The 17,328-nt window shown below is 36.4% G+C and overlaps 3 protein-coding genes across 4 annotated transcripts; 1 reads left to right on the top strand and 2 right to left on the bottom strand.

Moving 5' to 3' along the window:
• Positions 1-217: 217 nt before the first annotated feature.
• On the top strand, positions 218-6,300 carry LOC106380643 (receptor-like protein 50). Its single transcript, XM_048755873.1, has 5 exons — positions 218-282; positions 485-708; positions 4,729-4,838; positions 4,946-5,298; positions 5,409-6,300. The coding sequence occupies exons 1-5, from the start codon at positions 218-220 to the stop codon at positions 6,298-6,300; spliced, it is 1,644 nt and encodes a 547-aa protein (XP_048611830.1).
• Positions 6,301-6,704: 404 nt separating this feature from the next.
• Positions 6,705-9,017, bottom strand: LOC106380642 (Werner Syndrome-like exonuclease). Of its 2 annotated transcripts, none has more exons than XM_022701012.2 (6): positions 8,739-9,017; positions 8,376-8,546; positions 7,570-7,700; positions 7,330-7,491; positions 7,089-7,254; positions 6,705-6,996 (listed from the first exon to the last, which is right to left on the bottom strand). In XM_022701012.2, exons 1-5 carry the CDS (start codon positions 8,956-8,958, stop codon positions 7,096-7,098), a joined length of 843 nt encoding a protein of 280 aa, XP_022556733.2. In that variant the 5' UTR covers positions 8,959-9,017; the 3' UTR covers positions 6,705-6,996; positions 7,089-7,095. The 2 variants fall into 2 exon arrangements, with proteins under 2 accessions (XP_022556733.2, XP_013675899.2); XM_013820445.3 differs by having other exon boundaries at positions 7,144-7,254; positions 8,739-9,011.
• Positions 9,018-12,060: 3,043 nt separating this feature from the next.
• On the bottom strand, positions 12,061-14,373 carry LOC106380639 (serine hydroxymethyltransferase 4-like). The gene is made up of 4 exons (XM_013820443.3): positions 13,608-14,373; positions 12,805-13,195; positions 12,616-12,717; positions 12,061-12,529 (listed from the first exon to the last, which is right to left on the bottom strand). Exons 1-4 carry the CDS (start codon positions 14,283-14,285, stop codon positions 12,285-12,287), a joined length of 1,416 nt encoding a protein of 471 aa, XP_013675897.1. The 5' UTR covers positions 14,286-14,373; the 3' UTR covers positions 12,061-12,284.
• Between the last annotated feature and the right edge of the window lie 2,955 nt (positions 14,374-17,328).

Below are 17,328 nucleotides of genomic sequence, written 5' to 3'. Positions count from 1 at the left end.
CTCTTTTCACAGTAAAAGAAACACAAAAAAAAAACAAATCTGAAAAAAAAAAACACGATGCATTCTTGTAGTGAGAGGAAGATGATGATATCATGGAGCTTGTGTTTAATTTTTTCTCTTTTTAACTCACTACTTACTTTTGCTTCTCCTGCTAAACAATTGTGTCGTTCAGACCAAAAGAATGCTCTTTTGGAGTTCAAGAGCGAGTTCCATTTCAATGGGATGGCGGCTAATGAGAAGACACAGAGGTGGACAAATACCACTGATTGCTGTTCTTGGATGGTATCTCTTGTGATATTAAAACGGGCAATGTGTTAAATCTCTGGGGAAGTTCTCTCAATGGCTCGCTGCGATCTAACAGCAGTCTGTTTCGTCTACAACATCTTCAGAGCCTTAATCTTAGCTCCAATAATCTTGCCGGTATTCTACCAGATTCCATCGGAAACTTCAAATATTTGAAGGTTTTGAAACTTTATGGATGCAGTTTCTTTGGAAATATTCCTTCTTCGCTCGGGAATCTTTCTTATCTCACTCATCTTGATCTTGGTGGTAACGATTTCACTGGTGAACTACCAGAATCATTGAGCAACCTACACCAACTAAGAAACTTGCTACTTGCATCGAGCAAGCTCACCGGGAACTTTCATCATGCACTACTGAATTTGAGTGAGCTCACGGCGATTGACTTTAGCTCTAACCAGTTCGAAGGTATGCTCCCATCTAACATGAGTAGCTTCTCCAAGTTTGGAATACTTTGATATGAGCGTAAATTCATTTTCCGGACCTATTCCTTCGTCACTTTTCATGATCCCTTCGTTGACCCGTCTTAAACCTGGAGAAAAACATCTTCAGTGGCCCTGTTGAGATTGGGAATATCTCTTCACCATCTAAACTTCAGGAACTATCCCTTGGAGGAAACAATCTCAGTGGGCCAATCCCGGGATCTATATCCAAACTAGTTGGGCTCTCATATCTCGACCTCTCTTTTTGGGACACTGAGAGGGGCTTGGTGGATTTCAGCATCTTCTTGCACCTCAAGTCACTTACGTTACTTGACATCTCCCATCTGAATACAAGAAGTATGCTTGACTTGAGTCTTTTCTCAAATTTCACGTCACTTACCTTACTTCACCTCTCAGGGAATAATCTACATATCAGTTCAACTCTCCATCTTCCCTCACCTATAGGATCATTGGGTTTATCATCGTGCAATATTTCTGAGTTTCCAAAGTTTCTACGAACACAAACCGGTTTGTTCTTCTTAAACATTTCTGCCAATCAATTCCAAGGGCACGTACCAGCGAGTGGTTATGGACACTTCCAGGACTGGGGTATCTAGATATATCTCAGAATTCCTTCAGTGGTTTTGAAGGAACATCGGATGTTATTCAAAGAAGTCCCATAGAAATGCTTGATATAAGTTCAAACAGTTTCCAAGATCCATTTCCTTTGTTACCAAACTCTACAAGGATCGTTGTAGCCTCCGATAATCAGTTTTCAGGAAACATTCCTACGAAAATATGTGAACTGGTGGCGCTTGAGACACTTGTTTTAACCAACAACAATTTCAGCGGTTCTATTCCCCGGTGTTTTGAGAACTTCAATACTACTCTTTCGGTCATTGCCATTTTTATTGTCACGGAGGAAAAATGAATCTTCAGAGGCTACTGAGTGTTTGGGCAATTGACTAACCCACCACAGACGGCAGAAAAGTACGTTGTTTGTTGCTTGGGATACTCTGTGAGGTAAAATAACACGTTGTGGTATACATCAATTAAGTCTTCAGAGGAGACTTCTTCTCTAGAAAAAAAGAAAGTCTTGACAGGAGACTTGTTAAGACAAGCTTTCACTTTTCTCTCTTTTCACAGTAAAAGAAACACAAAAAAAAAACAAATCTGAAAAAAAAAAACAAGATGCATTCTTGTAGTGAGAGGAAGATGATGATATCATGGAGCTTGCACTACAAGAAAACATCGGTATTCTGACGGACATTCCGACGGAAAATGAAATCCTCGGAATTTCCCGAGGAATTTCCTCGGAATATACCGACGGAATTCCGAGGAAACATCAATCCGTCGGAATATTCCGACGAACTAGTGATCGATCGATGCGTTTTTGGACATATACCCATCGATCGATCACATTGTTACGCTTTGGTCCATCTTAGTGATCGATCGATGCGTTTTTGGACATAAATACATCGATCGATCCGTTTATAAAAAAACATTCGAGATTTTGAAACCCCAAACACTAGTTCCTCAGAATTTCCTCGGAATATTCCGAGGAAATTCCGAGGAACACTTGATATCCTTGATCGATCGATGGGATAATCTCATCGATCGATCACATTGTTACGCTTTGGTCCATCTTAGTGATCGATCGATGCGTTTTTGGACATAAATACATCGATCGATCCGTTTATAAAAAAACATTCGAGATTTTGAAACCCCAAACACTAGTTCCTCAGAATTTCCTCGGAATATTCCGAGGAAATTCCGAGGAACACTTGATATCCTTGATCGATCGATGGGATAATCTCATCGATCGATCACATTGTTACGCTTTGGTCCATCTTAGTGATCGATCGATGCGTTTTTGGACATAAATACATCGATCGATCCGTTTATAAAAAAACATTCGAGATTTTGAAACCCCAAACACTAGTTCCTCAGAATTTCCTCGGAATATTCCGACGAAATTCTGAGGAAGAAAAGGGTTTCCTCGGAATTTCCTCGGAATATTCCGAGGAAATTCCGAGGAAATAGAGTTTTTAAACCGAAAACAACGTTTTGCGGTTTGAATAACACCTATATAACCCTTATTAAGTGTCTTACGTTCATTATGAAGTCAAAAATTTGTTCATTACACTATAATAAACACTTTTCCGATTGTATGAACGAAATCCCCACAACATAAGAGAAACACTTATACACTTTAATGAACGGTAAAGGGAATACTTACAATTCGTTTTGAAATTTGTTATTTCATGGTTTATGCTCATCTATACAAAGAATCCTCAATGGTATGCATTACAATTGTATAAGAAATAAAATACGGCAAAAAAATTGATGTTTTGAAACCCCAAACACTAGTTCCTCGGTATTTCCTCGGAATATTCCGAGGAAATTCCGAGGAACAATATAAATTAATAGAAATACATGCACATGATATTCTTTTTCCTCGAATTAATGAAAATATTCCGAGGAAATTCCGACGGATATTTAAGTGGCCGTCGGAATTTCCTCGGAATATTTTCATTTAACCGGGCAAACAAGCCGCCAAATATTTCGCGAAAATTGAAATTGAAAATACTGAGGGAATTCCGACGGAAAATATCCGTCAGACCCAAGGTTTTATAAACTCGAACCGCATCTTCTTCCCCATTTCTCTCTTCTTCCCCATTTCTCTCTTCTTCCTCTCCGGCGATCTCTCTCTCCTTCCGGCGTTCTCCACCTTCTCTCGCGACGATCTCTCCGGCGAATCCTTTCCATTCCTTTACAAATCATGTAAGGACCTTATCCCACTCTCTTAGGTCCTATTTGTTAGGTTTTTAAGTAGATTTGATGATTTTAGAAGTTTTTTGATAGATTTTTGTTAGGGTGATTGGGTAGGATTGTGATTTGTTGTGTAATAGGTTTAGAATTGTGATTTGGTTGTGTTGAATTGATTTAGAACTTTTTTTATAAATTGTTTATTATTTTTGTATTTACAAAACGTTTATATAAATTCGATTTTACAAAACGTTTTTGTATATAAATTCGATTTTTGGATTTATAAAAGATGATTTCATATTTATAAAAATATTTATATTTATTAAAACTAATTTTGTATTTATAAAACATTTTTTTTTATTTATAAACACTATTTTTTTATTTTTGTATTTATAAAAACTATTTTTAAATATACAAAACGTTCTTGGTATATAAATTCGTGTTTTGGATTTATAAAAGATGATTTCATATTTTTAAATTAATTTTGTATTTATAAAACATTTTTTGATTTATAAACATTATTTTATTATTTTTGGTATTTATAAATACTATTTTGTATTTATAAAAAGATGATTTCATATCTATAAAAATATTTATATTTATTAAAACTAATTTTGTATTTATAAAACATTTTTTTATTTATAAACACTATTTTATTATTTTTTGTATTGATAAAAACTATTTTGTATTTATAAAAAGATGATTTCATATTTATAAAAATATTTATATTTATTAAAACTAATTTTGTATTTATAAAACATTTTTTTATTTATAAAAACTATTTTATTATTTTTTGTATTTTAAATATGTTTTCTATTTCAATTTTAATTTTATATTTTTGAATTTCAATTTAAAAAAATAAATTTATAATTTTTTTTTTGAATTTTGGAAATATTCCGAGGAAGTGTATCCCTCGGAATATTCCGACGACATATTCCTCGGAATATTCCGAAGAATTTCCGACGAAAAAAGTCCTCGGAATATTCCGAGGAAATTCATTTCCTCGGAATTCCGTCGGAAATTTCCGAGGGATTTCCGAAGAAAGATGAATTTCCGAGGAGTTATTTCCGAGGACTTTTTTCGTCGGTAAGTCGTCGGAATAGCGTTATTCCGACGACATACCGACGATTTTTTCCCTCAGTATGCCGCTGTTTTCTTGTAGTGTTGTGTTTAATTTTTTCTCTTTTTAACTCACTACTTACTTTTGCTTCTCCTGCTAAACAATTGTGTCGTTCAGACCAAAAGAATGCTCTTTTGGAGTTCAAGAGCGAGTTCCATTTCAATGGGATGGCGGCTAATGAGAAGACACAGAGGTGGACAAATACCACTGATTGCTGTTCTTGGATGGTATCTCTTGTGATATTAAAACGGGCAATGTGTTAAATCTCTGGGGAAGTTCTCTCAATGGCTCGCTGCGATCTAACAGCAGTCTGTTTCGTCTACAACATCTTCAGAGCCTTAATCTTAGCTCCAATAATCTTGCCGGTATTCTACCAGATTCCATCGGAAACTTCAAATATTTGAAGGTTTTGAAACTTTATGGATGCAGTTTCTTTGGAAATATTCCTTCTTCGCTCGGGAATCTTTCTTATCTCACTCATCTTGATCTTGGTGGTAACGATTTCACTGGTGAACTACCAGAATCATTGAGCAACCTACACCAACTAAGAAACTTGCTACTTGCATCGAGCAAGCTCACCGGGAACTTTCATCATGCACTACTGAATTTGAGTGAGCTCACGGCGATTGACTTTAGCTCTAACCAGTTCGAAGGTATGCTCCCATCTAACATGAGTAGCTTCTCCAAGTTTGGAATACTTTGATATGAGCGTAAATTCATTTTCCGGACCTATTCCTTCGTCACTTTTCATGATCCCTTCGTTGACCCGTCTTAAACCTGGAGAAAAACATCTTCAGTGGCCCTGTTGAGATTGGGAATATCTCTTCACCATCTAAACTTCAGGAACTATCCCTTGGAGGAAACAATCTCAGTGGGCCAATCCCGGGATCTATATCCAAACTAGTTGGGCTCTCATATCTCGACCTCTCTTTTTGGGACACTGAGAGGGGCTTGGTGGATTTCAGCATCTTCTTGCACCTCAAGTCACTTACGTTACTTGACATCTCCCATCTGAATACAAGAAGTATGCTTGACTTGAGTCTTTTCTCAAATTTCACTTCACTTACCTTACTTCACCTCTCAGGGAATAATCTACATATCAGTTCAACTCTCCATCTTCCCTCACCTATAGGATCATTGGGTTATCATAGGTTTATTGGTTTTACATTTTCAAACTACCATAAGTCAGTGGTTCTGGCGAACAAAGGTTCGAAAATGGAGCTTCTTGGGAGTAGTTTTAGAATCTACAAAACCATTGATGTCTCTGGAAATAGACTCGAAGGTGACATTCCTCAATCAATCGGCCTACTTAAGGAACTGATTGTGCTCAACATGTCAAACAATGCTTTCACAGGGCATATTCCACCATCTCTATCGAACTTGACCAATCTCCAGTCCCTAGATCTATCCCAAAACAGATTATCTGGCACAATCCTACCAGAGCTCGAGAAACTCACGTTTCTGGCGTGGATGAACTTCTCCAACAACATGCTCGAAGGCCCAATACCACAAGGCACTCAGATTCAAAGCCAAAATAGTTCTTCATTCGCACATAATCCTGGGCTGTGCGGTGCTCCTCTCAAAAGGTCATGCGGTGAAGGAAAAGAAGAAGCGAGAAAACAAGATGAAGAAAAGGAAGAAAAAGATCTAAGTCTTGAGCTGGATTGGATTGCAGCTGCAATAGCTTAAGCACCTGGTGTATTCTGTGGATTCGTCATCGGCCATATTCTGTCTTCATATAGACATGACTGGTTCTTGAGAATCTTTCGCTCTTTTGCATAATACAAGCATCAGTTGCCTGATGATATCTACAAGAACCAGTCATGTCTATGTTGTTTTTAAATTATATTGTTACTATTGCAATCTAACTATGTTGTTTTTAAATTACTATTGTAATGTCGTTAAGAATTCTCTTTGGTTCTTATCATAACTTTGGTTTTCAATTTTCATGACAAGACATCATCACTCTGGTAATGCTTTTCATGTAATTGCAATGTCTGTTTTTGTTTCCTTCTTGTGGTCCAACTCTTACATATTTGTGTTTCCTGTTTTGCTTAAATAAGTTTCTAAGATTTATTTATAAGAACATAAAAAGAGTCTGTGGAAGAGCTTTTCAGATCTTTACACTGTATTCCAAGTCTGAATCAAAAACCTCACCACAAAGCCCCTGGTTTCTCGATTGTTAACCATACCAGGACCTTATACTTTATTTTATACTGCAGAAACATTTAAACCGAGCATGAATTACGACTAAAATGGACTGCAACTAGATACAATGTTCAAATGTTCTTTTGCAAATCCGTGAGACTGCATCTAGTGGTTAACCTTTAAGGTTCATCGTCCACGTTATGATCAATCCACAGCATCAGGAAGGTCCTTTAGCACCTGAGAAAATGTAAAACGTTCTATGTTAGCTTCTTACTCATCAGTTACAATCTCAAACAAGTAACAGTACTATAATTAGACCGATGTGTAACTTTTGCGTTAAGGTCTTTGCGTAAGAAAATATGGTTTTTCTTTGATGTTAATTACGTGGTAAAGATGCCACGAAGCATAAGCATCGGTTGCTGCATACTGTAACTGCTCCTTTGACAGAGGACGCACCTCCCAGTTTCCGAGCCTGATTCTATGCGGTTTAAGGAGCTGCAGAGTAGTTCCAAAGTTGTTAAGAGAAGATTAAGATCAAGCTTTTGCAATCAACAAAAGCCCATGTGGTACCTCTTTGCAAACAAGTGTCTCAGTTAGTGAAGCAAGGCCCCATTTTTTCAAACCTCCGCCAATTTTTTTGTTGGCTAAATCAGAAAGATCTTCGACATCTTTGATGGACACTCCATGGTCATGGAAAAGCTTCACAGAGTCACCGTCAATTCCAATACCTACCTATGTACATGTAACAGAACTTGAGCATACATGGTGTTACAGCATAAACTTTTGTTCACTTCAAAATATTGAACAAACCTTTACGAGAGATGAATCCTCAATAAGATGTTGGAGACTCTGTGGGATTCCAGAGTGTGTAATTTGCATTACATCACAATAACTATTATCTACACATATCTGCACAACTGCAACCTTCCCTGGGAGAACACCTAAAAAATTCCATATTTTCGCTAATCATCAGTAATTGATCACGAGAACTTGTCTCAGTATAATGTATATATACCAGCAAACACTAAAGAGTTCATGAAAATGTCCCATTTATTTACATTATAATGGACCCCAATAAAATCTTCAAAGAATTGACGTGAGTTGAAGCATCCGTGGTTGAGTTTTCAAAGTACAATAATCTATTGCGCTGTCAACCAAACGATCATCTTGTCTATAAAGTGCAGGCCAACAGATAAGAAGCTTACAGTTTCACAAAGCACTATCATTACAACATAGATGAGCAGAATAATATAAGAGCTCTGTAGCGTATAATATGCATGAAGCAATGAGATTGGAGACTACTCAAAACAGCACAAGTGAGCCATCTACACTTTCTTCAGATAAATCAAGAAAGAAGACAGCAAGCATAATGTAGTGTTTCAAAAAAAAAAAGACAACAGCCATAAGCTGTTTATGATCTAAAGAGAGGAGAACATACGCATCCATAGAGATAAAATGCATTTGATAGAACATTGCATACTATAAAACTGAAACTCTTAACAGATAAATCAAAAGAGTAGAGACCAAGATATGACCCTAATGGCATGAACTAAGAAGTGTTAGAAAAAAACAATACACATAAGTCTGAGAATTTGGCATGAAATTAGCATAAATACCTTTTCTAAAACTGGGTCTCCACTCAATATCAAAGCCAATAAAAGCTCTCCCAGAATGATCTTTCTTGGTATCGAGAACCTTAAGAAGCTGCATTGCTCGCCTATCAACCTCACTAGCAGTCTTGCTATACAAAATCCTACCTCCAAACCTCATCGCTGGAAAATTCTTAGCTGCAATTAGCATAAGGTTAAGTTGTTTCGCTACCCAATCATGAAATGATTCTTAGTTTATATACATATTTTAGCGTAACAGATCAGAGAAATTTCTAAAGCAACCAGACCGGGAGATTCAAAAGTCAAAACTAACAGAGAACGATCCATAGAGAGAGAGTGGTGAATCGAGATTTATAAGCTAGGAATTACCTCTGCAACGAGAGAGTGGAAATCGCTTAGAGGGTGTGGGAGAAGTGATGGAACGAGGCAATTGGCGACGGATCTGATTTGGATTTGAGTTCGCAGGCCGTACGGTCGAAGAAGAAGAAGAAGATGATGATTGGGAGAGATGGGAAGCCTCGATGGCCTCGATTGCGAGAAGATCCTCCTCTGTAAATTCCTCTTCGTCTCCCCAACTTGACAACATCATTTGTATATGGGAGAAAAAAATGGGCTACAATTATTACTTTGGAGGGAGGGATATAAATTGAATTTCCGACTCTTGGAATTTTTAATTTCTTTTTAATGTGTAGAATTATGATATCCAACGGAGAATAAGACAAAAATAACTCTAAATCAAGTTTTTGTTCTCAAACTAGCACTCAAGGTCAAAAGTCACAAAAATAGCACTTAATATTTTATCAAAAGTCACAAACTTAGGGTTTACAGTTAAAGGGTGGGGTTTAGGATTTAGGGTTTAGGGTTTAGGGTTTAGAGTTTAGGGTTTAGGGTTTAGAGTTTGAGAAATGAAGTTTTGGGGATAAGATTTCAAATTTTGAAAAATAAAAAAATTAAAATTTTCAAAGGATAAACTTAGAAAGATGCTATTTTGGTCATTTTAGTTTTTGAGTGCTATTTTTGTGATATAAACTTATAAATGTGCTATTTTGGAGATTTGCCCTATCCAATATTTACAAATAATTATAATATAAATATTAGAAATTTTGGATTCGCTTCAAATCCCCTCATATATATATATATATATATATATTTTAAAAATATATCTAAAATAGTCTATATGATACGTAAAAAATACAAATAGTTTAAAATGTTATTAAAACTAAAACTTGTTTTATGAATTAGTGTTTTTAATATCCAAATGCGTTATAATTTTAATAAAATTAATTGGAAAATATTATATGATCAATTATTTAATTTTAAGTTTATTTACTATTTTAAAATGATATTATTTAAAATTTTTTAGTTATTTCAGTATATTTAAATATATGCGAATAGATTCAAATCTAACAATTTTAAAGTTTTATGTATGCATTGCTATTGGGATCTAATCATGTCTTGCCATCTTTGAGTGTCCTTCAGTTCTACTAATATGGACACATACATCAATCCCAACTCTACCAGCGATGTTCCCAGTGAAAGTCATTACGCGAACATGAATTGCTTTTTTTGGCGGAAAAACGATATAGAAGACCTTGAGCTGGATAAAGATCTATATCTTTGGATTATGTGGGATATTTGGAAAGCGTGGAATAATAAATTATTCATAGAGACAGATAGAGAGATCCACTGGAAACTGTCCGACATGCTGAGTCTGAATGTTATGCTTGGTTTGAAGCAACTCACAAACATGAAGAACCAGAAATTACACAAAACCCTGAACAGATAGCAAATTCTAAGAGATGCATGATAGATGAATCATGGACACATCACGCACTCTTCAGTGGTTATGGATGGACATGGACAAATTCTAGAAAAGTAATTGAACTATTGGAAGCACGAAACCAGCGGTGAAGAATCTCACAACTTCACTCAGAACTCGAGGCCTTCTCATAGGTGATTGAGTGCATGCTTCATCTATCGACGTGTCAGGCTTTTGGCACTGATTGCAAAGTTATAGTCTCGATGATTCAAGATCCATGAGCAAGGCCTAACTTTTCCACTTAATTAAAGGAGCTGATAGAGCTGAAGAGTAGATTCATTGAGTTCTCAATTTTTATTCCTCTGTCTGAAAATGTATAGTCTGATTCATTAGCTATGATATAGCAAGATCTTTTCATAGGGACTTGTACTATATTGGTTGTTTTGTTCCGGTCTCGTTTTTTATACCTCTTCAAACTGATAATAACCAAAATTGCTAAGAGATTATAAAAAATCATATAAGTAATGTTTCAACAGTTGTGGACCTTTAAAGAATGATCCTGGCCTATAAGAATCACGAGAATGTGGATTTGAAAAAGTTGTTACTATTGTAACTTTGGTGAGAAAATATAAAAGAAAAATTAATATGTATTATTATATATTTATATTATAGGTTGAGTGTTTTGTCTTCATATATGACAATAAAGTAACAGAAGAAAAAGATTAAAATATTTGATCTTACTTTTCTTATTGTGTTGTAACATAAGTTTTATATAGTATTAGTGTAGTGTTTATGAGCCTACTAAAAACAAATAAGACAAAACTTATAAATAAACATTATCTTATAATAGAAAAGCATTATCTAATATTCATATTGCTTATCTATTTTGTATTATGTATTATCTCATTAAAAAAACTAATCATAGAAAATTCTGATGGAATAAAAAACTACGACGAAAGAAAAATACTACAATGATGTAATCATTTTCTGAAAATGATGGACATAATTTTTTCTTTATAAATCACGTAAATAGTGTATTCTGATACCATAAATATGTTTTCAGAATGTCGTAGTGAATAGGTGAACAAGTCAGTTGAATTGTCGCATGATCATATATACTTGATGTACATTTCTTGAATTTTCTCGAGTTCTCGTGTGCAAGAGAAAATCACGGAGAAATATGTTTTTCTCTATCGCTCTTTGATATAGTCTCCTTTGAATTATCTAAACTCTTACTAAATTATCTATAATCCCTAACATTTCAAGACCATCCTTGGGTGACTATGCGAACTTCTGGACTGTAAAAAAAATTATCATTAGAAATCTAACACATATCTACAAACCCAATTTAAAATTGTGGTAACGACTATGACATTAAGTAGCTTCATATGAAATCAACAAAAGATGTAGATATTCATAAGTACGGACAAATGAAAGATGAATTGTTTGAATTATTAGATTCTAATAAAGAGTTGCTCAAAAAAAAGATTCTGATAAAGAAACTCAAATAAAAAAAAGATATATACTACTACATTGATGTAATATATGACTGGTATTCGAAATATGACTATGTCGATATATTAATTTGAAGTTTTAGTTTATAGTTTTAAATTATATCTTCATTAAATTTTTAAATAAATTAATTTCAATTTTGGTTTTGTTTTTGTTTTTGTTTTAATTTCCGATCACAGCTTGCTCTAGCTACAGTTCCCCGCTACCTACTCACACCACTACTAGCTGCTTTCAGCAAATCCTTCCCGTTGCAATTTGCTAATCACGCCCTTATTCTTACCTCTTTGCCTGCTCTTTCCTACTTTTTTTTAGCTACGCTGGTATGCTACTTGTTCCCTCATCCGGATAAAAAATGTATAAGCATTTTAACACTCCGATTGTAAACCAGACAAACACACACAATTTAAAGTTGATCGTCAGTAATAGAAACTCGCTTGATATTATTAAAAAGCCAACAAAATACAACAATTTCAATAAGATAAAATAAAAACATTCAAGAAGAAATTACTCAAGAAAACCCTTTTTGTATTTTACTGTTTGTTTCTTCATCTCTTAGCCTTGTGAATTCCAATCAGGCGGCCCTACAAAAGCATATTATATATAGAGATAATAAAAGATTACTCTTTGATAGAGAGAGGAAATCTCTAATCCTGGTACTTCATCGCAGACATGAGGAATCCAGGCATCTCATAGGAGGCTGAGAACTTCTCGACATCAGCCTTGAGCTCCTCGATCTCTTTGTTGTTCACCAAACCCTTGTTGAAGTCCTTCAACAGTTTACCATGCTCCTTCTGGATGTTCAATGTCAGTGTCACTGATCGGCTCAAGAACTCTCCTATCATCTCAAAGTCCTTCTCCACCAATCCCCTTGATGTCATCGCAGGAGTACCTACAAAAGAAAAACATTATTTAGATATATTTTCAAAGTCCAGCAAGGGAGTTCCAGGAACATTTCGATCAATCTCACTCTCTTACCGATTCTTACACCTCCAGGAGCAAGAGCACTGCTGTCTCCAAAGACAGCATTCTTGTTCAAAGTAATGTTGCACAGATCGCAAAGCTTCTCAACCTTGTTACCTGACAGAAGCAGAGTTTAAAAAAAACATCAGGACTAGTTCCGTGTAATATATTGTCTCAAAGGAACTCTGAGATATTATTCCTTACCGGTCAATCCAAGAGGGCGAAGATCCCAAAGAACAAGGTGGTTCTCAGTTCCACCGGTTACGATACTGTATCCCTTACCCATCAGGTAGTTTGCAAGGGCAACAGCATTGGCTTTCACCTGTTTCGCATAGACCTTGAAACCAGGAGTATTAGCCTGCTTCAACGCAACAGCTAGAGCACCGATCTGGTGGTTGTGAGGACCACCTTGAAGCGCAGGGAACACAGCAAAGTTGATTTTGTCCTCAAAGTCATAGACTGCACCCTCGGCTTGTCCCTTCTTTGGTGGTTTTGGGCCCTTCCTGTAGAAGATCATACCAGCCCTTGGACCCCTCAAACTCTTGTGGGTTGTGGTTGTCACAACGTCACAGTACTCAAACGGGTTTGCAGCTTCCTGTGAACATAAATTTAAGAAAACAACTCAATCAGCTCTCAGGTTAACTGCACAAAACTCAATCTTGCAACTAACATTAGAGTAGCCACAGCACTTAATCAGACTTATAAGTTCCCATGGTACGTTCACTTACGCATGCGCAAAGGTGTTTAGAACTACAAACAAAAATCAAAACTTTATCTTGGAGAGTGAAATGAGATACGATTTGTTCTTTGGAACAATCTCATTTGATAATAATACACCCTGAAAACACTAGATTTGATGCATGAATGCAAACAGATATGAGATATGTGTAATTGATTCAGAATCAGAGTTCTACAAATCCAGATCTTCGCTCTTGCCCACTCAAAACACTAAACAAAAACCAGATCTGAGAAACTGAAAACACACAACAAGAGAGTAGGTAATATACCTGAGCAGCAACGAGTCCACTGATGTGAGCCATGTCACAGAGCAAGAGAGCTCCAACCTTATCAGCAACAGCTCTCAATCTAGCGTAATCCCAATCCCTAGGGTAGGCACTACCACCACAGATGAGCAACTTAGGCCTGAAATCCATGGCCTTCTCCTCGAGCTTATCGTAATCAATGTAACCAGTGGTGAAGTTGACCTTATACGGAAGGCTCTCAAAGTAAATCGAAGTAGCAGAGATCTTCTTCCCACCGGACGTATAGTATCCATGCGTCAGATGACCACCTGAAGGTAGATCGAGGCCCATGATACGATCGTGAGGCTGAAGCAAGGCGGTGTAGGCGGCGAAATTGGCCGGAGATCCGGAGTAGGGCTGAACATTGACGCCCCATGATGCGGAATCGAGACGGAAGGCTTCGAGAGCGCGTGACTGGCAGAGATTCTCGATCTGGTCGATGAACTCGTTACCTCCGTAGTAACGGTTGCCAGGCATGCCTTCGGAGTATTTGTTGGTGAGTGCGCTTCCGAGAGCTTCGATGACGGCGAAGGAAGTGAAGTTCTCGGAGGCGATGAGTTCGATTCCGCGGCATTGACGACGCTTCTCCTTTTCGATGAGATCGTGGATCTCTGGATCGACGGTGACAAGAGGGGTGTTTCCCCAGGCTGAGACTGGATCCATCTCGGAGAATATGGTCGACGGGAGATCTGGGAAATGGAGGGACAGATAGAGAGACAGAGAGATCTGAGATCGGATAGTGGAGAAGTGGAAGGAAGGCGGTTGGGTTTAAAAGCGGAGAAGAAGTAGTGCTATAATTACGGATTTGACCCTCTTTTCTAAATTTGGTGTTAGGTGTGTGTGGTAGTAGGAATATCGGGTGCGCTTTTACTATTTAGCCTTTTTTTTGTGGTCAAATTATTTTGCCTTTTTACCAAACAAAATTTTCTTTTTAACTGGTTATGATCTAAAAGCCTTGACTATATCTAAGATTGTTTTGGGTAACTCTTCTCTCACTATTTCCTTATTTGCAGTTTAAAAAAAAACTGAGACTCTCTTTCGTCACATCTTCTCTGTTGATTCCCTAAACGCGTTTAAAGTTTCCACCGGCGTCCGGCGGCACGTGAAAGCACCGCAAAGAATATCTATCCAGAGCACTACATATAATAGATAGTCTAGCCACAAATATTACTGAACGTCAAAAACCAAAATAAGAAGAAAAACACTAAAATGTTATCCTAAAGAGACATTAAATACACATTTAGTAAACAAAAATATTACCATGAAATATTGGTATGCTATTATCTAAACCTTTTGTAGCAGCTATGCATAACACGAAGTAGTCGAAGTAGTAGGACTTTGAGGAAATTTTCTAATTTTTATTAACAGAACAAGTTTTTTTTTGTGCGCAACAATTAACAAAACAAGTTAGGTCCTCATCATTTACTTATCGCGCGACCTGCGACTGATCGCAGGTCGCATGTTGTTGTTCGTTTTGATGTCGCGTAACATGTGACATGCGATTGGTCGCATGTCACAAGTCGCAGGTTGTTGTTCGTTTTGATATCGCGCGACTGATCGCACGATCAGTCGCGGGTTTCCATTCAAGTAGCCCGAAAATACAGCGACTAAAAATTAAAAAAAATTGATCACGCGACTGGTCGCAGATCGCAAGTCACGCGACACGTAAACGAACATAGTTTTAGTCGCAAATCGCATGTTTAGTCGCAGGTCCAAGTCGCAGGTCGCGCAACACATAAACGAACGTAATTTTAGTCGCACGTCGCAAATCGCGCGACACTTAAACGAACCTGGCCTAAAAAAAAAATAATGCACCAGGAAAATGAAGGCAGAACATGGGCCATGAGGAGGGGAAGGTGAGTAGGTGGTTTTGTAGTTTAGTGAGTCGGTGAAGGCTATATTCGTCATGTCGTATTTAAAATTGATTTTGTGGTACTTAACTAGTGTGCGTATTGGTGGTAGCAGATCTGTGATCGACATGTGTGATGTGACAAAGATTTTCATTTTCTTATTTGCACCGCACGCAAATCGCAACCTTTTTGAGCGCTTCATTTACGTGCGTTTTATTCCTTCACTAGTATAAGCACTGGCAAACAATGTATATGTATATATTGTATAATATATATTAAAATATTTGATCAAAAAGAAAAATATAAAAAAAAATTTGGTGTTTATATTTTAAAACAATCTAGTATGAGCTCAAATTGAAAAAAAAAATTATTGAACTCTTTCTCGAAACAAAATAAATCTTTACAAATAAAACAAATCAAGCTAAAAGATATATCTGGCACAAAAAAAAATAAGAGTCATTTTAGTTTTTTACGAAGATGTAAACATTAAATAAAACACACAAAAATGTATACATGTTGAACCGAGAGTTAAAAAAATAACATCATCACATTTCTATAAAAATAAACACAAGAATAGAAAAGAAATACCAACCTGATAATTACGTTAGTAGACAGTAGACATGAGTTTGTTTCCATCCAAGTTTCTTAAACCCATTTTTTGCCTTCTAGTAATAGTTATCACCACATTTTCCTCTATTTTTTCTTGTGGTGCTTCTAAAGTTTCTTCGGAGCCTTGTACGTGTGTTCCGTAACTCTTGTTCCCTAAATGATCACCATCACAAGAAATAAAACATATTCCAGCAATGGTAATTGATTTAGTCCACTTGGAAATGTATTAGTAACCTATTTTGTTAACGTTGCATTTTTCATCCTGCAGTATGTAGTTTTGCCAATATCTAAAAGAGCAAAAGAAAAGAAAAAGGTTATAAGAAAATTAGAATAAAAAATTATGATAAAGAAATTCAAGATAAAAAAATTATGATTAACCTTCGTCCCTAATTTTGCAGTGCGCTTGCTTACCAGACATCCACATCAAAGTTTTGTTCTTCTTTTTTTCAGTTCACAAGAATTTCTTTTGAAAACCATTGAGTTACCTCTGTCTGGCCAGAGACCATGTTAATCTGAATCCAGAATTGCTGTTGGCAGTATATATACGACCATTAGAAAGTTTCGATCTATTTGGTTAGAAATTATAATTTCGTCACGCGTTCACAGAGAGTCGATGAACGCTTTACAAAAAACTGAATTTATGTGCAAGTAAAGATTAACGGTTACAAATATAGTGAGATGATGGGCGTAGTGAGAAAATATTAGGAGTTTTTATATTAAAAAAATATGTAGAAATTAGTTAACACACGAGACGGTTTTTCATTTTAATATTTTGCATTTTGGATTTTTCTTTAAATTGTAAAATAGGTGTCATGTGTCTACAATGAGATTAAGAGAGGTTCATAGTCTCAAATCGGATCGTCTTCTATCTTGCACTGATGTCAGAGTTCTGGATTCGGATTCTTTCGATCGATGATGGGTTTTGTCCTTTTCTCTGTCTCATGTGGTTCAAGTGAAGATGGTGTTGTCGTTATGTTTCTTTGTTTGGTGTTTTCGTTGGTTCGTCGTGCTGGTTGTATGCAGCGTTTCTTACTCAGTTTGTTCATTGGTTCGTCAAATCTCTTGTTGGGTTTGGCGGTGGTGGAGTTTCTTCACAGTAGCTTCTTGTTTATTTTCCAAGCTCTTCCACTTAAGCGAGATTCATCACTTGAAGTCAGACTTTGGATTATGTTGTGCTCTTCTCAAGCCGCTGTTGTGGATAAAAGCAGAGCTTACAATTTTCAGAGTTCTAACTCGTGGATTTTCCT

Source organism: Brassica napus, chromosome C4, assembly GCF_020379485.1.
Source record: "Brassica napus cultivar Da-Ae chromosome C4, Da-Ae, whole genome shotgun sequence".
In the NCBI taxonomy this organism is placed as follows: Eukaryota; Viridiplantae; Streptophyta; class Magnoliopsida; order Brassicales; family Brassicaceae; genus Brassica; species Brassica napus.
Note: the sequence above shows the minus strand (reverse complement) of the source record. Positions and strands in the feature narration are given on the sequence as shown.